The 24,826-nt window shown below is 35.1% G+C and overlaps 3 protein-coding genes across 9 annotated transcripts; 1 reads left to right on the top strand and 2 right to left on the bottom strand.

Annotated features, from left to right (window-relative positions):
• Window positions 1–5,478: 5,478 nt before the first annotated feature.
• On the bottom strand, window positions 5,479–8,767 carry LOC121248637 (protein usf). The gene is made up of 5 exons (XM_041147167.1): window positions 8,557–8,767; window positions 7,341–7,483; window positions 7,098–7,227; window positions 6,480–6,671; window positions 5,479–5,828 (listed from the first exon to the last, which is right to left on the bottom strand). The coding sequence occupies exons 1-5, from the start codon at window positions 8,713–8,715 to the stop codon at window positions 5,619–5,621; spliced, it is 834 nt and encodes a 277-aa protein (XP_041003101.1). The 5' UTR covers window positions 8,716–8,767; the 3' UTR covers window positions 5,479–5,618.
• A 3,565-nt stretch (window positions 8,768–12,332) lies between these two features.
• Window positions 12,333–12,872, bottom strand: LOC121249310. Its single transcript, XM_041148020.1, has one exon. It carries the CDS (start codon window positions 12,870–12,872, stop codon window positions 12,333–12,335), a length of 540 nt encoding a protein of 179 aa, XP_041003954.1.
• A 2,351-nt stretch (window positions 12,873–15,223) lies between these two features.
• Window positions 15,224–20,554, top strand: LOC121248635 (CCR4-NOT transcription complex subunit 9-like). 7 transcript variants are annotated; one of them, XM_041147162.1, is made up of 9 exons: window positions 15,224–15,602; window positions 17,509–17,583; window positions 17,824–17,913; window positions 18,423–18,465; window positions 18,897–19,003; window positions 19,298–19,393; window positions 19,745–19,938; window positions 20,030–20,099; window positions 20,217–20,554. In XM_041147162.1, the coding sequence occupies exons 1-9, from the start codon at window positions 15,396–15,398 to the stop codon at window positions 20,292–20,294; spliced, it is 960 nt and encodes a 319-aa protein (XP_041003096.1). In that variant the 5' UTR covers window positions 15,224–15,395; the 3' UTR covers window positions 20,295–20,554. The 7 variants fall into 7 exon arrangements, with proteins under 7 accessions (XP_041003096.1, XP_041003094.1, XP_041003093.1 ...); XM_041147160.1 differs by having other exon boundaries at window positions 17,341–17,583; window positions 17,824–17,886; XM_041147159.1 differs by having other exon boundaries at window positions 17,341–17,583.
• Window positions 20,555–24,826: the final 4,272 nt, after the last annotated feature.

Below are 24,826 nucleotides of genomic sequence, written 5' to 3'. Positions count from 1 at the left end.
ATTTTTTCATGTATATAATATATTATTTTATATTGCAGTTGTATAAGTTAATTATAAAATTTTTATCTAATCTATTATCATTGACCATATAAAATGTTAAATAATATATGCTATCAATTAATAATGTATCATAGATTATATGATAATATATGTAGATACATAATATATTCATACATACTCTACTATTTACACTTAATTCAAGTAATTAGGTATTTTTTCTAAATACCTAAGTTACAAGTAAATATGAATAATCTATGTACAATCAAATTATTTGATATTCATTAACCATATATAAAATGTTAGAATTTTAATTTTTAATATAGGACTTTATTAATAAGTATACATACTAAAGTCTAAGTTAGTAAGTAGTAACTATCAACATGATAAATATAATTACAGTTAAATATTTTTTTGATGAGTTAGTTACATAATCTACATTAATAATTAACTTAATTTTAAATTTTAGTAATTTAAATAATTTTTTTATTAATTTATTTGTAAAAAAAAAAAAAAGATGAAAAAGAATTGGGCCGGTCCGGTCTGGTCCCTATGGGTGTTCAATCCAGTCCATTGTGGAAAAATCGTTGACCGAAGGGATTTCGTCCGATCCCAAAAACCCCTCCAAACAAACTGGATTGAAATGAATTCACCCCTCCTTAGCAAGATGTACACTTGCCACTTAAAGAGAAATGAAACTTTAACTATGCAAAATCATTTACCTACATGTCTAAAAAATCCTAATAAATGTGGGCCTTTAGATAGATACAAAGAAATATTGTCGAGCAACACCCAAGGGAGGGGGTTGGAGAGACTCATGATAGTACGGTAAGGAATCTTGTAACCTACGAATATAGTGAAGAGGCTATGAGGTTGTCGATTGCAGAGATGATAATTATTAATGAATGACCATTTATAATTGTTGAAGGGCAAAGATTTAGAAGGATGTGTTAGTTGCTTGAACCTCGATTTAAAATGTTATGTCGCGTCACGGTTACAAGAGATTATATGAAATTGTTTGCATCAAAAAATGAAAAGCTTAAAAAGTTTTTTAAAGATGGGGCATGAGGATTTCATTGACTATCGGTACATAGACATCTGTAGAAAATTTTATTTGTATGTGTCTAACTGCACATATCATTGATAGGGATTGGAAATTGCAAAAAAAAAAAAATATATATATATATGTATATATATTAATTTTTGTTTAATCTCTAATCATCGGGTGGATATCATTGAGAAATATATTGAATCGTGTGTCTTTATTGAGGCATTGATAGGGATATCTACTATTACTGTTGATAATGCTAGTTCAAATGATTTGCAATTTCATATTTTAGACAAATTTTTATGTGAAATGTGTTGGGGAATAGTATATGCACATGGGATGTTGTGCTCATATTTTGAATCTTGTTGTGAATGAGGGTCTGAAGGAGTGTAATGACGCCATCACAATGGTTAGGAATGCTGTTAGATATGTGCGCTCATCTCTTGCAAGATTAGACAAGTTTAAAAGATGTGCAAAAAAAGAGAAAATTGATTGTAAAAAAATGTTGTCTTTTAATGTACAAACTCGATAGAACTCAACTTACATGATATTGGAGGCGGCTGAGAAATTTAAGAAATGTTTCAGGCGGATGGAGAGTGAGGACTACAATTTTCACTCTTACTTTAATGATAGACACATGGGACCTCAAGAGCTAAGGAGTTGGAGACGATGTGGGTTTTTGCAAGTTTTTAAAAATGTTTCATGATGCCATTGCGAGATTTTCTAGATCTTTATATGTCACGGCCAATATCAGTTTTTTAGAGATTTGTATGCTAAAAAAGAGTTGGTTAGAATGAGTGAGGATGATAATAGTAGTTTGATGAACATGATCATAGGCATGAGAAAGAAATATGATAAGTATTGAGGTTCATTAGATAGGATGAACTTGTTGATGTTGATTACAGTTGTGCTTGCTCCACGTAATAAGTTAGGGCTTCTTACTTTCAACCTAAAGAAAATTTATGATGAGGCTGGCGTTAAAAAGTTAGTGTCGAGTGTAAGATAGTTATTAGCAGACTTATATGCGGAGTATAATGCTACATTTGGTTTTACCTTGACTAGCAAGGAACATAAGCCCCCTCCAACATCTACAACTACAAAAGATGGTGAAGACAATCTTGAATCACAATTGTTTTATGAGTGGTATCAAGCATCTTCAGCCATTGGATCTACAGTTGCCAAAATAGAGGTGGACCGGTATTTATCAAATGGTTGTAAGGCACTTAGTCCATCTTTTGAGTTGTTGATTTGGTGGAAAATTAATGAGCCTAACTATCCTATAATTGCGAGGATTACACGAGACTTGTTGACCATGCCTATTTTTAAGGTTGCATCAGAGTCAGCATTTAGTAAAGGGAGGTTGCGTACTTGATCATTTTCGGAGTTCGTTGGCTCTGAGAACCGTTAAAGTTCTTATTTGTGCTCAGAATTGGTTGCGACATTCGTCAACACCAATTTATATCCAAAAGTCCATGGACAATGTGTAAAGCTTTGTGGTAGAATCTGGTAATGTTTTCCTCATTCAATATTCATTTGCTTTTATAAATTAATTTTAGTATTTTTCATCATTCAAATTTAATAATATTTGATATTTTAATCTTATTAATGTTTCTATATAGAGTTGAGAGCACAATCAAACGTCACAACTATTGAAGATTGAAGACCGAAGAAGATCAAGAATTGTTGCAATTTATTTATCTTATGTTTTTTTAGTTGCATTGTTGCTTAGGACAATTTATTTTTATTTGTAATATGTATTAAATATCTAGTGGAATTTTTATTTTTCTAAGTTATCTAGTAATTAATATAGTAGTATATACTTAGTAGTTACTAGTTAGTACTTACGCCATCACGACATTATTATTTTACTATTGTTAATTAATTTTATTTTTAACCTAAGGCTAACATTACAAATGACATTAAAATTAAAATAAAATTGAATATTTAAAATAGGTTTTAAAAACTTAGCAAATCAAAATTTGAAATCAGCTAAAAAAAGCTCAAAAAGATCTTGAATTGAGCCAAAAAAGACCAAAAAAGATGTTGAACTAGACAAAATCAAAGGCCCAAGAAAGGCCTAAAAGAAGTGGCCTAAACCGGCTGGAAACCGACCAAATCGACCGAAACCAGTCCGGCTGGTTTCACTCCTCTATATCGATCGATTTCGACTGATTTCCCCTTTGAAAAACCACCGATCGGTCAGTTTCGATTTTGGGCTAAAATTGAACCAAAACCAAACCGACTGGTTCAATTTTCACCCCTAAGCATATCACATGAACCCAAATACAACTTGGCCTTTGGCCCAGCTCGATCCATTGACTCAATAAAAGGATAACACCTAACAACAAAAACTAAGTAAGGAACTAAGTAAAAGGACACTCTTCACTTCGGTCACTTCAGTTGGCCAGCCGTGAGGGTGTTGGAACCCTAGATCTGCAACATCCTCTCATGGAAAGGGCGTCGTCGACAGCCAATATTTACCCTTCGACTTCGTTGTCTTAGTCACCGATTGTGTTTATTGGTTTGGAATCTTGTTTTTAGTAGTATAGATCTTTTTTAATCTTTCTTAGGATGCTGGGAAAGTGCGAATAATGCGTAAGAAAATTTCTTAAACTTTGTTTGGATGCATGGAAAGTGCGAGTGGGTAAGAAAATGGGCAAGAAAAACCCTAACTCCGAATGAAACTCCGACTCCAACATCAATTAAGCCGAGTGGAGCTAGAGTTAGCTCTCTCTCGGAGGGAGTTAGAGTTGTTTTGGACTTCGATGTTTATCAGAGTCAGAGCTCGAAGTTGAGGAATTCAACTCTATCGGATCAGTCTTTGGGACCCAATTTTCCAAGCCAACTTTCCATAAAATTTCAAATTTCCACCTTCAGCCAATTTATGGACATTGGCAGAGTAGTAATGCCTGTCCATGCAGTACCAAGTCATGAGCATTCACAAGAGAATCAAGACTTTGTAGAAAATTTATTCAGGTCCTAACACTTTGAATCTTTATGGGTCATTCAAAAATTATGACTAAATTTATTTAGTATAAATTATGATAATAATTACAAAAATTATCTTAGCTGATGTGACAATAAACTCAGATATGTGTTTAGTCCCATTTAAACGGGCAATAATCCATCATTGAAGTTTTTATTTTCCAAGAAATTGATAGGATCCATGGGGACTTGAGAAACCATGATAGAAGACTGGTGCATCAAGGGAAGAAAAATAAGAAAAAAACGAGATAAATTGAAATGATTTGTAAATAATAATGAGATAATTTGTAAATAATAATAAAATAGTTTAAATTAAAATATTTTATAAAAATTTGGAAAAAGAGAGAAAAATTGAATAAAAATATTTTGATATTAAAATATTATTAAAAAATAATTTTTTTAATATTATTTTTTTTTAGATCGAAAAAATTGTTTTTTTTTATATTTTATTTAAAAATTTAAAAAAATTATAATGTAACAATTCTTCTAGGTAGAGTCAAACTTGTGGAGTCGATGTGTAAGCTACTGACATGGCTGGGTCCCGCGTCAGACAGGAGGAAAAAAAAATCAGACTCGGTTTTGTTTCCCTCTCCCTCATATCTCTCTCTCCCTCCCTCTCTCCCTCCTCTATTTCTGCATTCTGCCGTCCACGGCTCCTCTCTCTCGCACAGATTGCGTCGCACCTCCCCCTCTCTCTCTACTCAGACTGCGTCGCACCAGACTACACTTGATCAATTTTTTTATAGTGCTCTTCGACCCCTAAAAAAATTAATAAATAATAAACATAGTAGTTGTGGATGTGGTTCAAAGCGGTACAACACACCTCCTCTCTCTCCTCCATCTTCAACAACAAGGGTAAACGCCATTTTCCTTCCTTCCACTTAGTATCTTAGCTCCAGTTTCAGCCTCTTCTGATACTCTCTAAAAGTTGAACAAGAAAACCTATTTCTTAGAATTTGAAAAAATTTTCTTATTGGCGTAAAATTCTCTTTCTTTTTGTAGATTGTCATGGCTTCCATTGTTGCTAACTTGCCTCCACCATTGTTGGTACATGGTACAGAAATCTGCAGAAACTTTTAGTTTCTTCCATTAGAGGTGATTCTGAAGGCATTCCTTTGATCTGCAGTTTGCAAAGCAGTGAAACGTGACTGTTTAAATACAACACGTGGACATCCCATGTCACTGACTCCGCACCGGTTGCGAAGAGAGTTTTGCATTAAGTAATGATTATATGAAAAAGCTGAAAATTTAAAATTAAAAGTGTTAAGTGTTTGTGGCGTTTGGATATTGACATGAGATGGGTGAGATGAGATGGAAGGATCTCTGTCCAAACCAGGCCTAAAGGTGAAAAAATAATAGTCAGGAAGAACCATATGATAGCTCTGCACCACAAACTAATTTATTTGCATAACTACAAGCAAACTAGAATAATGTTAGAAGTTTCACCATCAAGTAGAATCCACACGATTATATATCCATTATCACCATGAAGAGTAACAAGAAGCAAATTTGGGCATATCAAATTTCTCAGGCTAATGTAGAGGGCCACACTTCAAGGTAGTAGCAGAATACCAGAACATGAAACTGCTTAAGCAGATAAATAGCGAGTCATCCATGACTGGAAGCGAGACCAAGCCAGCTCAACTGCAGCTTCATCCTCATCAGGCATTCCCATGCCCTTCCTCCTCTTCACACCATCTGCAGACCTGTTCATGAAAGCATGTGCATTGCCTGGATAAATGTGTACCTCATGGGGAACTCCAGACACTTTCAGCTTTTCCTCCAAAGCCTTGGCAGCCTGAAAACTCAAAATATCACAAGATACAATGAGCATGTAGCACAAACCAAAAAGGCAGGTCGTTTCTTTTTCCTGTTTTCTTTTATAAATAATTTCAATGAAGTTGGGTTATTTAAATTGTTCAGTAATCATAACATTAATTATGACAAATTTTAATTTTATCTGTAGAGGGACGGTTGAATCTAAGGTTTATGGGTACACGATATAACTTGATCATCATTTAGCCTCTCCTTTAGTCCACATATTCTCGTCTCATACTTTTCAACAATTCCACCACCTTTTAAATCTTCCAAATGGAAATCACTACGACTGCAAGAACTCAAAACAATATCATCTGGCAATTTTGAAAGGATTTAAATGCCTCAAGCTAGAGAGTTGCTAGAGCTTAGTGAAATGAGTCTTAGGCAACTTTTGCAATGAGGTCATCTAGATTTCTATTAATTAGAACACTAAATGGAATTAGACAATTTATGAATTGGGAATTTTGGCTTCTGTCCATGCTCATAGTTTAAAACAATGGAAGGTAAAAGACAAATTGAACAAAAGCTCATTAGCATCAACAACTAGCCATGGGCAATGGCAAATTTTAACCTATAATGAAAGATAACTAACAATGATTAAGACTGATGGCTATAAAGGAAGATGCCATACCGTCACATCAGAAAAGCCAACAAAACTATCAAGCTCCCCAAAATGAGCCTGAACGGGAGCCTTAGCTTGGGCAGGGTCTGCAAGTTCTGATGACGGAACTCCATAGAATGCAACAACAGCATCAACCTCAGGAACCAGAACAGAACTAGCAATAGATAGAGCACCCCCCATGCAAAAACCCGTTACACCTACCTATTAGAATGAAGCCGTAAGTTTGCTTTTTGAAATGTTAATATCATTCATCCCTTAAACTTCAGCCATGTAAATGAGGATAGCAAAAAGCACTAGTTAACTATGCCTTTTTGTGGAGTGACATCGTAGAAAAAGCATTCCAAGGAGTTGAAATAACTTCATTCACATGCATTGGATCATACATAGGAAATAATCCTGTACCATTAAGGCCAATCTCATGGCCACACATGGCAGTATAAATAAAATTGTGAGCAACAGAAAAAAAAAAAAAAACCATCACAAGTTATAGATTGTTAATCCCTAAGGACCATGCTTTATAGATGGTAAAATGTTTTTTTATTAAGTTAATTGTAAAATGCCACTCTTATGATGCAACTTAAGTCAGTCATTCAGATTCTTTATTTATCTAACAAAAAAACAACAAACCTTCTTTGAGCCATTTGCTTTAAGCCAGTTAACTGAAGCACGGATATCTTTCACAGCACCTTGCCAATCAAGACCATCCATCAAATGTTGTGCTTCTGCAACATCCAGACCGAGCTTTCCACGATACAAACTGAAGTAAGAAGTAAAAAGTAACAACACTCAAACAAATAAAACATTAATATGGAATAATGATGAAATTGATAAATAATTAATTTGTATATAGAAAGAAGCACGTATTGTTACTCTGGGATAAGTGCTTTAAAACCAGGGCCAAGTTGAGAAATTTTCACAGCATGGTTCTTGATTTCGAAGTCGACGCCCCACCACTCTTGAAGCACAACAATCCCAGGAGCATCTTCTTTGCCGACTACGTATGCATCAAATGCCTGATCAATTATGAAAATAGTAAAATAATATATAAGGAGACTATCAGTGCACAATGCAATAAAGTAAGAATATTCAGCTATATAGCGGACTTTTAAGATGGATGAAATGAAACACCTTAACATGACATGCATAATATATTGAGCTGACATACTAGGTATCCGGTATCCTTTAATTTGTGAAACAGGAGCTACAAGTGCATCTCCCTTCCTCTAAACATGCATCATCGTATATACATCCCACATCCCATGAGATTTAGAAATATCACATTTTCGAATTTCACAGCCAACATGAATCTGAGACACTAACTCCTAGTAAGGTGAAGCACTAAATTGTATAGAGTGCGTGGAGAAGGCAATGAACATGCTTGAAAGTTGCTCACTCCAAAAGTAATTATAATGAATCGCCAACCCTTTTACTTTATTCTTCCCAATATTCACAACTACCACGAAAGACCAAATACTTCATCCACAACTTCCATTAGAGGGAATGAAATTCCCACAATTTGTATTCGGTTAGCTAGTCATTCCCAACAGGTTTTTTCAGGCATCCATGGTGTTAGAATAGTCCAATCATTTCTAAAACAAACATTTTGCAGTAAAACCGATGATCATCAAGGAGGGCATTGGAAAATATTGATCGCTGTCGCCACAATTTCCGTAGGATCGCCATCAAAATCAGTCATCTGTCGTCCGGGATGGCTACCATTTTCATTTGTTTCTTTTTCCTTTGATCCTAATTCAATAGATCAATTCAACATCATGGATAGTCATACCTATATTTACAATGCAATTTGATTCACAGCCATTCAATTACACAAGGATATCCAAATGTGCTTCAACTACCAAATAAATCTCGGCAACATTACAACGCTAATGAGGAACAAAAGTTAAAAACGGTTAATAAGAAAATAAAACGGTTAATCAAAATCACCAAATAGCTCAAACCCATAATTCAAAACCCGTGAAAAAATTTGAAGGAACAAGAAGAAATAAAAAGAATCAGAATGAGGAAGGAAATGAAAATGAAGCACACATCACAGCAGCTGATTACAAATCTGGTAAGCGAAACTCACAGTGTCGTCCCTCTTAATCTGAATTTTCTTGAAAGCAGAGTCCGCCATTGAACGAACTTGAAGGCGAGAAGCGGAGGGAGAGAGCGTCCGTACAAGTGACAAAGCTGAGGGTTTGTGGAAGAGTCTGGAAGCTGACGATGTGAAAATGGAAGCTAACATTCTTCGCTGTCAGTACACTCGGATGGGGTCTATATGTAGCACATTTGATCGTGGAAAGGAGATAGAGACGGTGTCGTTTGACTTATTTCCCTTCACAACGTGGGGATGGAAAATGATTACTAAAAACTGTTGCTCTTTTAGTACGGTATCTCTAATTTTAAATGGACTTATTAATTTTTTTCAACTTTTCAAAAACAATTATAACAATAATAGACTTATTATTTATTACTACCTATTTACTACTCTATATTGTATTTGAAATTTTTTATTTTTATTTTTTATAAGTCTTTTTTAATATCCTTAACCATTAAAAAAAAATAAAAAATATACAACTCACTTCCTTTACCATTAACTAAAAATTTAAAATTTAAAAAAATAAAGAGAGTAGTAAACTGATAGTAAGAAGTAGTAAACTTATTATTATACTTGTTTTAATAGTTGGCAAGAAGAACCTAGCCTAACAATTTTTTTTTTTTAGTAATACTATATGCAGTCGTGGAGTGCTCAAGTACCGTGTAGTCGCTTTGAAAAAGAGTGAGATCTACTATTAAAAAATTAATCTTTTTCATGTGAGTCTCATATTGATTTACTTTTTTCAAAGTAATTACACAGTGCTTGTACAGTCACGATTGCAACTATTATTTCTCATTTTTTTTTTTGGAAAAGTCTTCTTGCAAGCGAGTTTGCGCACCAAACCGCGCATCGATGCTGACATGTAAGGTATCCGTTTAATGAAACAGTATGAATTGAGACGGAAATGATTTTCATGAGATAGATGACTTTCTTTTTCTCTCAAAATTTTCTTTCTTTTATTTTTATTTTCAATAAAAAAAAATCATATTAGCGCCTATACGTAATTTGGTATGCCAAACCGCTTGTACCAAGCTCATCTAAAGCACCAACCCCTTTGTTTTAAAGCTGTTGCATGTTCAATTTGCTGAAACCAATTGGCAAACAATAGCTATATAGGAAGAAAAGAAAGCTTAATTACAGATACGAGGTTGATATAAAGAATCCCATTAGAGCATCTCCATCTGGATGCGTAAAGTACTATTCTCTCTAAAATTTGGAGATCAAATTTAGGGGAAGCTGAAACGAAGCCTCACATCCCATTCCCCAAAATAGGGATTTGTTTTAGGGGATCCACAGTCATTCCCCATATTTGGGGAACCACTGTACATCTCCAATCGACCGAACCCTAAATCTGTTGCCGTTGATCCCGCTTTTTTCTCTTCCTCTCGATTCACAGCAAAGACCAAAATCGCTCGTGCCTACCTTCATTCATAGGTAAGGATTCCGTCTGTTCATCTTTCAATCTGTTATCGCAAACAACTTTTGTATTTTTGTTTTCACAAAAGCGATAGCACATATCGAAGGCGAGCGGTTTTGTCAAAACCCGTTGAGCTCAAAAGCTGTACAAAATCAAGAATCATTATCATAGTACCAAACATTGCAAATCTCCCAATAGCACAGACCAATTCACAGCCGAGGGATTAGAGAAAGAAAATCCAATACTAAGAAGCAAGCAAAATGCATAAGAACATAAAAACAAAAATTAACTTTGTCAAACCAATAGAGCTTAGGCTATGAGAACAATAATTAAAGAGACCACATTGGCTCAAACCAGCAAACACGGCACAAACAAGTCCAAACTGGTTGACTTAAATCACTTATTTTACTACTTCAAACAAGTCCAAACAAGTCCAAACACAGACCACATTAATAATAAGTTCTACATATTTTCCTCTTAGTCTGAATCAAAATACTTCTCATTCAAGAAAAAAAAATTCTCAAGATGCAACATCAATAATATTCCTAACTTCCTCTTATCTGAATGCCAACAATTCTTGATATCAACACTCAGATGCACAGAAAAGATGTTTTCACCCAAAAATTTCAGCTTCGTCCAACTATACGAGAACGCTGCACACAGAGTATTCCATTTGAAAACTAAAACACAACAGAACCAAGCGAGCAAGACAAATTCAAACGAACCTAAAACGACCCAAAAATGAAAATGAACAGTCAAGACTCGTCTCTAGTGGCAAAAGAAAGGCAACATTATCATAAGAAAGGCAGCCAAGACTCGTCTCTAGTGACAAATCTAATCTGGACAGATCTGAAGAGAATCACAAAAAGAAAACTTCAAAAAATTATCATAAGAAAAAACAAATTCCATGGAAACTACAAGTAAAAATAAAAATTAGTGTAAAAACAGAAAGGAGTGTCAACTAGGGGTGCAAACTTCACCCCCGAAGAAGACAAGTTATTTGTCTCCGCATGGCTGAATAGTAGCATTGATGCTATCTAAGGAACGGACCAAAAACATGCCCAACTTTGAAAAAAAGTTAGTCAATACTTCGATGATTATAAAGAGAGTACAAATGAGCGGAGTGTTGGGTCCTTAATACATCGGTGGTCTGCCATTCAAAAGGCGACGAACAAATTTTGTGCTAAACTCGCCTAAGTTGAAGGGCTGAATCAAAGTGGCATAACTGAGCAAGACAAGGTATAAGCATCCACTTATTTATTATTGACTACACTTAATTATCATTTTTATGCGTTATGTTTCCTTTATCTTTAATAGGGTGGTTAATTATTTGATTTTCATTTTGAATTGGAAGTTTGACAAAGCGAAGGTCATGTACCAATCGCTTGAGAAAACAGCCTTTCAATTCAAGCATTGTTGGCACCTATTGAAAGACCAGCCGAAATGGAATCAGCGTTGCACAAAGGACGGGACAAAGCGAAGGTCGACGATGTCCCCTACATATTTGCGTACATCAGCAGTGGCAACTAATTCACCCATTGATTCAGTGGGTCGTACAGAGGGTGAGAATTTAGAAACTAATGATGTCATCGAATTGGATAGACCAATAGGGAGAAAAGCTGAGAAATGAAAATGTAAAACTCAAGGCAGGGCCTCAATTGAGCTTGTGGAGTTCAGCAAGAAAAAGTATACTATCCTAGAGGAGTCACGTGCTCAAGAAAAAGAATTTTTCCGACTCAAGACTGAGAAGATGGCATATGAACGAGAAATGGATGGAAATAAAAATAGACAAGAGGACGAGAAACTGAGGTTGGAGGCGGAGAAACTGGAAATCGCCCTATGGGAGAGAGAGGAGCGCATAATATTGCTCGATGTGAGTAGGTTAAATAAAGTTCAGCAAGTATATTTCTAGCAACTTCAAAGAGAGATATTGGCGCAACGCAATGCATCCTCAGATTGAGGCATTTATTTTTTTTTGTAACTAAACCTTTATTCAGTATTAAAGGTGATGTACTTTATGTACCACTCGCTTGTGGCACTTTTCTGCATTTATTGTATTATATAATTTGTACGTTTGTAAAGTTTTATTAAGAATATAGAGAACGTGGTCGTTGAATTAGAGTCTAACATGGATAGATGTTGCTTGATTACAACTCGACATTACAAATCCTTAAACTATTACAGATAATGAAAATAATACAATAACTTTTGAGCATGTTCTTGAACCAAACATGTTTTTTGGAATAGAAATTCTAGAAACTTTCATACACCGTCATTACTAATGATAAAATAGAGAATCCAACACAACCTTCTCTTCTATTGTTAGGAATATAATTGCCAGTGATATTCAATTAAATCTGCTTGTAGTTGATGATGTGCCGAGCTCAAGTTGATCATACTCCATGTTTAGACCCTGATTATCATCACGCTCGTCCTCAATGATTATGTTATGTAAAATAACACATGCTTTCATTATATTTGTTAAGTCATTGACTTTGAATAATCGAGAAGGTCCACGAACGATTACAAATCGTTGTTGAAATACCCCGAAAGCACGCTCGACATCTTTTCTTGCAGATTCTTGTGCTGCAACAAAGTTTTTCTTCTTATTCCCTTGAGGTGATGGAATCGTCTTTACAAACGTTGACCACTTGGGACAAATACCATCGGCAAGGTAGTACTCCATAGTGTAGTTGTTGCCATTGATTGTGTAATTGACTGGTGGAGCACGCCCTTGGGCAAGTTCCGTGAAAATAAAAGATCTCTCTAGCACATTAATATCGTTATGTGAACCGGGCATGCCAAAAAATGCATGCCATATCCAGAGATCATATAAAGCAACTGCTTCTAAAATAATAGTTGGTTCACGGATGTGGCCAGAGTACATACATTTCCAAGCAGCGGGACAATTTTTTCACTTCCAATGCATGCAATCAATGCTTCCTAGCATTCTTGGGAATCCCGTTGTTCACCAACCACAAGCAATCGAGCAATATCATTGGCATTTGGAGACCGCAAATATTCATCTGAAAAAACAGTTACGATTGTCTTGCAAAATGTTTTGAGGCTCTCCATTGCGGTGCTTTCTCCAATACGTATCTATTCATCCATAAAATCTCTAGTAACCCCATAGGCCAACATTTTAAGTGATGCGGTTATCTTTTGCATAGAAGATAAACCGAGTCTTCCGGCATTATCTCTTCTCTGGACGAAATATGGCTCGTAAGCCTCTACCTCATTTAGAATACGGAGAAATAGGGGACGACTCATCCGAAATCTCTTTCAAAATAGATTGGAAGGATATACTGAATTTTCTGCAAAATAGTCAAGGAGAAGGCGCTCGTGCCCTTGAATATGATCATGCCAAATAAATTTACAACGTTGGCGATTGTCACGATGTCTCGATGACTCTTCATCAGCTGTGGCATTAATAACAGCATCCAACTCATCATCAGATGACAAGTATGTAAGCAATTTGCGAAAGAAAGAACGAGCCATTTGATGGAGAGAGTTGGAGATTAGACTTGAGTTTTTGAGAATGTGAATGCAAGTAGAATGCGTATTTATAGAGGAAAAAGTTACCGTTACATATAAGACACAAAATGTTACCGTTGTAGAAAAGAAAAAAAAAGTTACCGTTAGGGAAAAGATAAAAAAAGTTACCGTTGAAGAAGAAACAAAAAAAGTTACCATTGGATAAATGACATGTGTACTAATCATGGCGAATTCAAAAGGTTACCGTTGTACTATTTTATAAAATATTTGATCATTAATACGTGGAAAATGCACATATTTAAAAAAATTATTATTTTTAATACCGATGTTGAATTGAAAAATAATACTATATTTAGAAAAAAAATCTTATAAGTATTTATAAAATGTGATATTTGGAAAGAAGAGAATAAGACAAAAGAGTTAGTGGTTAAAAATGAAAATAGAAGTGAAAGAAAAAAATAATAAAAAAATATTATTTTAATAAAATAAAAAAAGAATAGATAATGAGATGTAGAAGGTTTTTTAAAGATGAGTAAAATTTAGGATAAAATTATAGAAAGTATCATTTTTAATTAAAATTTAGAAAAAATTTTAGATAGAATAACATCTTCTTTTGATACAGTGCTCCTTGGATTTCTTTTCTTGCCGGTGCCACGTCATCACACGACGGGTCTCTTTTAGGCTGTCTTCGCCTGCATGCATGCAGCCGTGAAAACCAAAAAGTTGGACCTGCATGTTTTTGTACATTCTTTTTAATTAATTTTGTCTTTTATGTTTTCTCAGAGAACCAAAATGATGCATGCGTGACACGTTTTTATCAATTCTGTCAGTGCTCGCGTCTGTTTTGATACAATTTGAGTGTATGTTTTATTGGTGATACTATATATAATTCTTCATCTTTATATTTAAGATAATACTATTTAAAATATTTACTATTTACTATATTATTTTATTCAAATCAATAATATCATGATGAATTTAATTTTTTTTTTCTTTTGGGAAAACATTGAGATTACCATGTATTTTCTAATTCATAATTCATTGGCTAAAGACAACAAATGGTTGTCATTCCAACTAATAGTATTGATAATAATAGCGTATTAGCCTCTATATTGTTTTCTTGATGTTTTGTTTTTTAATTGATTAAAAAAATAAAACAATAAATAATAGAATTAATATTAGATAAGAGAGTTAGACTCGTTGTAGAATTTAATTTAACATTTTGCAACACGAGTTGACGGCAGTTATGTGCCACTTGTATCAGCCATCGACACCAATAATATTTTTTTATGGACAGTGCTACGAGGACTGATATTTAACCGAAGAAAGTGTACCGATGAGAGCAACTACACTCTTTTATTTTTTCTCTTTTCTTTTAATCATTTTTTATGCAGTTATAAATATTTAAAAAAAAAATCAATTCACTAATATTTATTTTGTTAATTATTAAGTAAAAAAACTTAAAAATTAAAAACTCAATCGATCATTTTTATCGGTTCAATTAATATTTTCCTCTTTTTTTTTATATATATATATATATATATATATATATATATATATATATACACTAGAATATTATATACGAGAACTAGTAGCGAGACTTAATTGGACATTTTTCGGCACAAGCTGACGATAATCATGGACCACTTGTATTAATTTGTGTTAGAAAACGTACAATAATATCTTTTTTACCCTATAAATACGCTGCTTCAAAGATTTGTCACTCTCACGAGAGCAAGAAGAAAAACCTCACTTCCAAAGGCCTCCATCGTCGTCCGTAGTACACAGTACGAGTCCCGAGTCCAAACGTTTCTTTTCCCACTACGTATCGCAGCTCTGAAAAAGAGCTACAAGCAGGCACACACCCAGAGATAAAAAGGTGTAAATTCTTTCAAGATTTTCAATTGGGATATCAATGGCAAACCTTCCAGAATCGCTGTTTTCCTCAGATCCCAGACCATCATCGTCATCGTTCGGAGCGGGTCCTAGCACGTCCGGAGCCAACACTTACAAAGCTTCTGATCATGATCAAGGTGACCCCTCAAGAGCCAAAATATTGCATTCGATTCTTGACCTTAATGATTATCGTACTCGAGAGCGCGCTCTTTACCTCCTAGACAAGGTTCGTTTTTATTTTCGTTTTGTTTTTCCGGGAAGCACACACTACATCATGTTTCTCATTGATCGATATATGTTTGATTCCGGATACGATAATGGGGAAAGAACTAGTACTACATCCATGGTTGATGTACGGTGTTTCATTTCTTTTATTAATTTTCCCATGATTAATTCTCTCTCCAAACAAACAGTCAGCAAGGATATTTACTTATATTTTTTGTTCGTCATTAAAGATTCTCAAGCACATATCATACAGATGATATTTTATATTTGATTATAACTCTATATTTCACATGCATATAACAAAAACTCGTATGATTAATGCAAGTCGATCGGTCGGTCGGGTCGATTGAGTGTCTCAGTTAAATCTGTTTGATTTCATGTACACAGCACCGCCATTTTGAGGGTGCAAGAACTCTAGTTAACATCTTTCATAAGTTGATTGGTTGCCAAGAAAATGTATCATAGATGATATTTTATTTTTTATTATAACTTTGCATTTCACACACATGTAACAAAAATTCATATGAATGCAAGGCGGTCGGATTGAGAGTCTGAACCAAATCCTCTCATTGGTTGATTGGTTGCCAAGAAAATAACGGGAAAGAAAAGAATGTATACAACTTTTTGAGGTTTTTATCGCTTTTCCCATTCTGTTTTGGTATCCAAAGTCCAAACAAACGAACCATTTAACATTTTCTTTCGTGATGATTTATAGCTAGCGCACTTAGCCGATTTGGGCATTTCCTTGTCATATTTGTCGTGTAATTAATATTGTTAATGCAAAATATAAATAGACGCATATATAAATGGTTAGAGAGGTCATCACTTCAATGTGGCCCATTAATTTGATTATTACATACAGTTTTGGACAAATGCTAGAATTTAAATTTGAGGGTGCAACAGTACTCCGATCCTAATAAAGGATTCCGCTTTTTTCTTCTTGGAGTCCATTTTATCAGTACTGTAAAAACCAATATATATAAAAGCGAAAGTTTTTCTTCCCCATTAATCGAATTTTATTGATTTTTCTGTTTTAGATTACCCTCATTTAAAGGAGATCTAGTCTGACATGGATATGGGTTGAGCTGGTTTTGGTTATTGTTCTAGGTGCATGGTAATTCATGTTTTCCATAATCTTGGCATCAGCTTTGGAAATATTCTAATGCCTTGCATCAAGGGTTGCTATATATATATATATATATATATTGACTCCAAAGGAAAGGCCTTGTACTCTAAGCAAGCGTTATACTCCAAGTTGATGCAGAACTTTTGTACGCATATGATCATGAGTACTCAGAACAAGAAAACCTGGCCTCTTAGATGCATGTGATAATAAATAAAACTTACAAGCTGTAGAAGAATAGAATAGTAGTACTGCGGTGTTCAATATAAATCACCTGCGTCACAAACAGCCCGAAAAATTTAGTAGGTTGTTGCTACTAATTGGAGTAGTCCTAAGTATAAATCACCTAAATTTAATTCAGATATTAATGTTGATAGAACATGAAAATTAGAATTCTAAGAAACAAATTATGTAAATTTAGAAATCTTGGACCCATATATAATATATATATATATATATATATATAGTCTGAGAGAATATCAAGTCATGCATATAATTAAAGATGCTAATTTTAATAAAGGTCGAATACTAATCTACAAAGATCATCTTGTTAATGTCATAAGGATCTCTAGCTCGTTTATAATAATTTACCGAATGACACTCCTTTATGTGCCAGGACATTGATGACCCAAGCACTTTTATAAACAGAAATTTAATTACTCAAAAGCCATCAAATTTTCGAAGAACTTTTCAACTATTCAACGTCAGTTTATGCAGTAAGCTGAAACTTAGGATTTTGGCCGATTGCCATCTCTATAATTACCTTCTTTTTGTTTTTTCTCAGAGTAGGGGATCAATTCGTGAAGATTTACCTCTATTGTTATGGAATTCTTTCGGTACGATATACTCGCTCTTAAAGGTATGGCATGCCACTCCATCCGCTTGATGCCTAGCTTTTCCATTGAGTTTTGCTAATAGCATTTTGATCACCTTTGTCTTACATTAATTTGTTTATTTCTCTAACACATTAAATTCTAAATTAATTACACCCGTTTGCAATTAAGGCAGCTTTCTTTTGTTTCCTATATATCATGTATTTGAAACTGACTTTCAATTTGAAGATTGACGTTTACAATTGAACCTATCATTAATATTTCAGGAAATACTCGACGTATACCGCTTCATATCAGCCCAAAACCTAACACAAAGAGCATCGAATCGTGTATGCTGTGCTCTTGCTCTATTTCAGGTTACAATATTGGCTTTATATAGCGCCACTATCTAATTCTACTTTGATTTACTTTCTTTTTGTTTTTTCCTATTTAATTGATTGGATGATATGCTCATTTTTATGTTTGAAAATAATTATCAAGTTAGCACTGCATTGTTCTTTTTCTTCCATGTAAGAATATCAATTTGCTGGTGTACTCTTTTGTGAGGTTTTTCAATCATTCTCATGACATTGATCAGTATATGTACTGTTAGCTAACTTTTTGGTTATAGATGGAAGACGTTTCTTTTGAGTGATCAAACCATAACTAGCATTTTTTTCCCCCTTTGGATGCCATTCCTTCTAAAGAATTAAGTAACTATATATACATTAATGTTTTCCAAAGGTGTTACAGTACTGTCATTGTCCAATTACATGTTTAACTTTTTTTTTCCTTTCTTTCTTTCTATTTATGATGTGCTTCCATGCTTGGTGAGTTTTCATTACAATTTAAGAAGCAACTGATCATACATTGTTTTCTTTTACAGTGCGTAGCTTCTCACCGAGATACAAGGATGCGGTTTATCAAGGGTAATTTTACGCAATCCCAAAAAGAATGGCTATTGTTTTGATTCAGAAGAAGTCCAATTTACATCTTAGTTTCATAACTAGCAAAAAGAGCAACGTACCGGACTTAACCATTCCATGATTGAGAAGTAGGATGAAAAATTGGACTGGCATATGGAGGTTGTGTTTTTTAATCCTATTTTCTGGTGACATATATATAGAATTGAATCATATGCGCCATGTGATTTTTCTGCACCTTCACATAGTTCATATAAATTCATCGTAGAAAAAGTTGTTCATGTCTTTTATTTAGCCTTTTTTTTTACCTTCTGTTTTCTTATAGAATTATGGAAGTGATCTAATATGCTTTGTAGATGGAGTTAAGCATTGTTACAAGTTGGTTGCCTTTTTGGGATATGGTGACCTTCTGATTGAAATTCATGATCTTTTTGCAGCTAGAATTCCATCGTATCTATTCCCTCTACTTAACATTGAGAACAGGGAAAGGCCTTATGAACATCTAAGGCTTACCAGCTTAGGTGTTATCGGTTCCTTAGTGAAGGTAATCTTTCCTTCAACCTCTTCAGTAGTCTTTAAGCACTTTGTTTTCCCATGTTCCTTGATATACATATATATATATATATATATATATATATATATATATTTCTCACCCAATTTGATTGTTGATAGTTAAAGTTTGTTTCAAAAATTGCATGGTAAACGTACGTTCCAATCAGAACACAGATACTTCCTGTATTATGCAGGAAACAGAGTCTGTGCTTCATGGGAAATATCCATTCTCTGTAGAGGCTTGATTGCTTTTTAACTACATTTTCATCCTTGTTTCTACCTGAAGGCTGGTGATGCAGAAGCCGTTAGTTACCTTCTAGAAAACGAAATATTTATTTATTGCCTTCGCTGCATGGAGGTGGGCGGTGAATTGTCAAAAACAGTAAGTACTGGCTGCGATTTCTTAATTCTATGAACTGCGAAATACTTTCATTGATTGTACATGTTCAAGCATTTTGTAAGCAAAACTCGAGTAGTCTTTTACTCTCAAGACAAGCTGAGCCAAAGCTGGATTGAACATTCAGATAGATTGCAATTTGAGATTAGAGGACAGTTTAAACAAGAAAAAGATCAAATGTCACAAGCGCATTTTATTTTCATTTTTATATTCTGTCCAACCATGCATGCAATATCTAATTAATCATATGGATTGTCGTTCCTTTGTATGTCTAAATGCTTAATTCTGATCAGAAATTAGTCATGAACTTGCATGTTAATATATTTGACAATACAGGTTGCCACATATATTGTTCAAAGAATTATTATAAACGAGGAGGGGTTGAGGTATTGCTGTGCTTTTGCACAACGGTTTTATACTTTGAGCCGTGCTTTGGGGAACATGTTGGAATGTCGTACTGCTGAGCTACCCGGAAAACGGCTTCTAAAATATATCATCTATTGTTATCTGAGGCTCTCACACAATCCAAGGTCAACCCAACATTAATCATGTGCATGTGAAATGTTAAGATCAGTCTCTATCTATTCATGACATGGATTATAATTCTTATTGAAATGCTAGGGCACGTGATGGTTTGAGAACTTGCCTTCCCGCCAGCTTAAGAGATCCCAACCTCATCAACCTCCTCCGTGTAAGTTCTTCTCTGACTTCATTTACATTCCTGATGTTTTAGCACTTTGGAAATTTTGTAATAGAGCAAGCAAAATACGTACTTTTATGACTCCATCTTGTATGACTTTCCTTTCAGGATGACCCAACAACCGTCGGGTTTCTGCAACAATTACTGTACAACGTCTCCATGGGACACCAATATACTGTTATATAAGAGTTATACGTAGGAGGCTAAACAGAACAAACACAACTCTGGAATCCATCATTTCCCAGCACAAGTAAAATTAGCATGTATTCTTGGTAGAAAAAGAGCGTTTTTGTACTTTTTTTTCTTAGCACTTGGATGGATGAAAATGTCTTCCAATATTTGGTCTAGATAGATGCATGTCAGTTTATTGCCCTTGTTGTAATTGGGCATCCGACAAAAACGCCATTCAAATATGTTCTTGACATGCTTTTTAAGGTTGGCTTCTAGACAGTTCGTTTAATTTTACCCATTTTATCTCTCTCATTGGAACCGCTTATGCATTGATGTCAAGTTCTTGATGGGACTTTCAGTTTTTCGCTTCTTCGGGTCATCATGTCCCGTCCCATGTGGTTCCAAAGAAACACTGCATTTTCTTGTTCAGATAGATAACTTCGACCGGTTTAGGAAAACTTTAAAAAAACATTTTATTTTGGTTTTCATGGTTTTCAATAAATTTCAAAATTACAGATCAAATATATTTAAATCTCAAAAAACTACACATTCTCAACTTATTGGAATGGCTTGTGCATTGATATTGTGCCCCTGATGGGGTTTCACTCCTCCTGTCCGTCTAGCATGGTTTCAAAGAAATGTTATGTTTCTTTCTATAGATAGGAAGTAGGGCTGGGCGGCGGGTGGCAGCCGTCCAACGCCTCAACCCTGCCTGTAGGGGAAACAAGGGGCCTAGACACAACCCTACCCCCCTCCTCACCCCACCTCCCGGGCTGGGCTTAAGCCCAACCCAAAACATATATATATATATATATTTCGTTACCATCATTTTGGTAACAAATCTTTTTTAAAATACGAACGCCTAAACGATGTCATTTTGGGGTTAAGTTAACCCAAAATCCCCCCAGCCGCTCACTCTCTCTCTTCCCCCTCCCTCTCTCTCTTTCCTTTATGGCTCTCTATACTACTCTCCCTCACGCATTCGCTGTTTACTACTCATTCTCCTCAGTTATGGACGTGGCCCCCATCGCGGCCGGGAGGGGGGGGGGTGTGAAGGTACCAGGGATCCGCCCTCACACTCTAGCACATGGACAGGGCCCCACTACCGGGATACGATGGAGGATACAGGATGCGGGAAGGGGGCAACTCTACCCCATAAGGTGCTGGTAACACTCCTAATAGGAAGTTTCTACTTTGTTTGGTTTTAGTAAAATTCTCTAAAATCTTGTGTTGATTTTCAATAAATTTCAGATTTGCAAATCAGACATCTTCATACACAAAAAAAAAAAAAAAAAAACTACATTATTTCAATTTTCCAACTTTTCATCCATTCATTATACAAATACAAAAATCAAAACTACTTTACAAATATCAAACCAAAAGTATTCCTAAAAAATTAATATCTTTTCAACTCTCTTTCCACTTTCACAAATCCCAACAAAAATCTTATTTAAAAAAAATTATTAAAAACTTTCTTCCATTTTCCAAAACTCAATAAAAAATACATCTAAAAAAATTATCTAACAACCCCAAAACGTTTTATAACCAAACATGGTCTTCATTTCCTAGATGGTTCTTCTATACCCTATTTCTCCTTCTTGTCATCGAGTGGATGCTTTGCTCGGCAATACTTCCATGTCATAGTCTCACTTCCCTTTTACCAGCAAGAACAAATAGAAAGAAAGAATGCAAGAAAGAAAACAAAAAAAACCAAGAACCTGAATCTTTATTCTTGGAAGAGATTTTCGAGGAACCTCATACCTCTCACTTCACTTTAATTCATCACAAGTTTGATCAAGATACAATTCTCAAGCTAACTCAGCTTTATATTCCATTCAAAATGCTACCTAACAATAAAAAACATACCATTTATACTTAAGACCCAAAACGCAACGTTTCATTACAATAAAGACTCAAACGCAACGTTTCAATTAATGCACCAACACACTGTCTTTCTTCCTCTTATAAAACACATCATATGACTAAACCCAAACGCCCCGTTTAAACTTCAGTTTGTTAAAACTGTTGCTCCTCATTTTCCCAACAGATCACCCCAGAACGCATCCTAGAATTCATCTTACATTCCCTTCCCCTAAGGCCCTTGACCCCAAGGTTACTTACAACTCCTCATCCATTAAAGGACCTTGCACACAAGGTGTGGGTAAAGGTTGTGGAGCTTTCACAAAGACTCCAAGGAATTGTCCTCTATTGGTGCTCCCAACCATTTGACAAGAACCTCATGGTTGCATGATTTCCAACTTTCTTCATTCTTTTCTCTAGTATAGATTCAGGCTCAAGTTGAATATGCCCTTGTAGGTTCAATGGAGGTAATGTAGGTAATGGAGTAATTTGTTGCCTCAATTGTTTTTTCAAACATGACACATGGAAAACTTAGTGAATTTTGGAAGTGAGGGTAAGTTCAATCTATAGGCCACTGTCTGTATTTTTGCAGCCAATTGAAAAGGACCAAACTATCTTGGGGCTAGTTTCAAATTATGGCTCATTGAGACTGTTTTCTGCATATAAGGTTGTAGCCTAAAAAATACTCATTCTCCCAACTCAAACTCCTCTCAGTCTTGTTCCTATCTACAAACAATTTTGTTCTCTATTGGACCTTGTGCAAGTTCTCTTTCAGTAATGATAAAAGTTGCTCCATTGACCTCAACTGTAGATCTACTGCAGCATTAGCAATTATTCCTTAAATATAAGTGAGCAACTTAGGTGGAAGATACCCATGAGGGCTTCAAAGGGAGAAATCTCCATGGAAGAGTCCTTTGTGGTCAGCCATAGGAATCCATATGCTCCATTCCTTTGATTTGTCACTACTATAACATCTTAGGTAACTCTCCAAACACTTGTTAATGCTTCAATTTGTCCATCAAACTGAGGATGATAAGCTGAGCTAAAAGCAAATGATGTCCCTTGTAAATGAAATAACTCCTCCCAAAAGGAGCTGGTGAATATTGGGTCCCTATTCAAGACAATAGACTTGAACATCCCATGAAGTTTAAAAACTCTAGGAAAAAAAAAACCCTGAGCCACTTACTTGCTGTGTAGAGGTAAGAAAAAGGAAAAAAAGGCAAACTTTGTATGTCTGTCCGCCACTACGAACACTACAGTCAAGTCATTTGAGAGAGGGAGGTCTTCAATGGAGTCCATGGAAATATCTGTTGGGAACCGGATATGGATGTAGTAAACCAGCTAGGGGTGGGAAAATTTCCTGAGCTCTGAACTTCGTTCGAGTTCTGATAAGGCTTCGACGGATACTCTGAAACCAGGAGTTAGAGTTCAGAGTCAGGGCCGGAGCCCACATAAACATGATCAAAACGACATCATTCCACTTCAAGAGGAACGACGTCGTTTCGCAGGGCAAGGTGACGTTTTGTCTTGATAGGTAAATAAACGGCGTCATTCCGCTTGAAAGCAGAACAACGTCATTTCATGAACGAAGGGGATCTAAAACGCAGGACCCCTTATCCCCCCCTCACTTTTGCACAACTAAGTTCACCCCCCTCGCCGTCTACCGTCACTTGAGGTTGCCGTCTGCAACTCTGTCGTCATTGGATTAATAGTAAGAATGATTTGTAACTTCCTCATCCAATAGATTTGGTGTTCCTCCAAATAATTGTAAAATGTGAAATGTGATTTGTAACTCCTTTTGTGAAATGTGTATGATTTGTTATTCATTTCAACTTCTTTGATGTTTTCATTTCAATGATTTTAGTTTTTAAGCTATTAAATTGAAGAATTGAGATATTTAGGTTTTGTAAAAATTGAGTTTTTTGTTCCAAGTGACATTCGCTTAAGTAGCGCTCGAGTATGGCTCGAGCGAACGTCACACAGATTGTTTGTTATTTTTTCCTTTTCAATGTGTTTCCAATTGTAGATAATTATCATAACATTTAAAATGATGGTTGTTTGTTAATTGTTTCAGATTATTTGCTCAAATAATGGATGCTACGCCATCTCATTCTCATCGCGATTCTCCACAAGAGGATGACACACAGCTGTTGGCGTCACCAACTGGCACTTCAGGCTGTAGACCTCCATCTAAAGCAGTTATCTCCTGTGTAAGTAGTCGAGTCCCAATAGATCTAGAAGACATTGATATGCTTGATGAGGAAAAATAGTTGATGAATGTTAAGGCCGATTCACCAGCACGACCTTGTAAAAAAAGGTCGTAGACATAAGAACATTTCATCAAAGTTTCCAGTGATCATGAAAACCTGTAGGCTTGATGCCACTACTGTGGACAACAATGCAATTGTCATTCGAAGAAGCAAGGCACGCCAATATTAATAAAACATCTTACGGGCTGCCAGCGGTATAAGATACACAAAGGTTTAGAAGTGGAGGTAATTTCATAATATCACTTGGCTGATGTTTAGAAATCTATAGTTAAATGATTAAAGAGAATATAGTGCATCTTATCAATAAATTTCATGCAGAAAAATTGGAAATCACCATCGAGTCATCGACTCAAATGCATGGACTGTTAAGACTGACGTGGAGCATTATGGCTATTTCATGTTTGAATAAAATCTATG

The sequence above is a fragment of the Juglans microcarpa x Juglans regia genome, chromosome 2D, assembly GCF_004785595.1.
Source record: "Juglans microcarpa x Juglans regia isolate MS1-56 chromosome 2D, Jm3101_v1.0, whole genome shotgun sequence".
NCBI classification, from domain to species: domain Eukaryota; kingdom Viridiplantae; phylum Streptophyta; class Magnoliopsida; order Fagales; family Juglandaceae; genus Juglans; species Juglans microcarpa x Juglans regia.
This window is presented reverse-complemented; position numbering and strand designations above follow the sequence as displayed.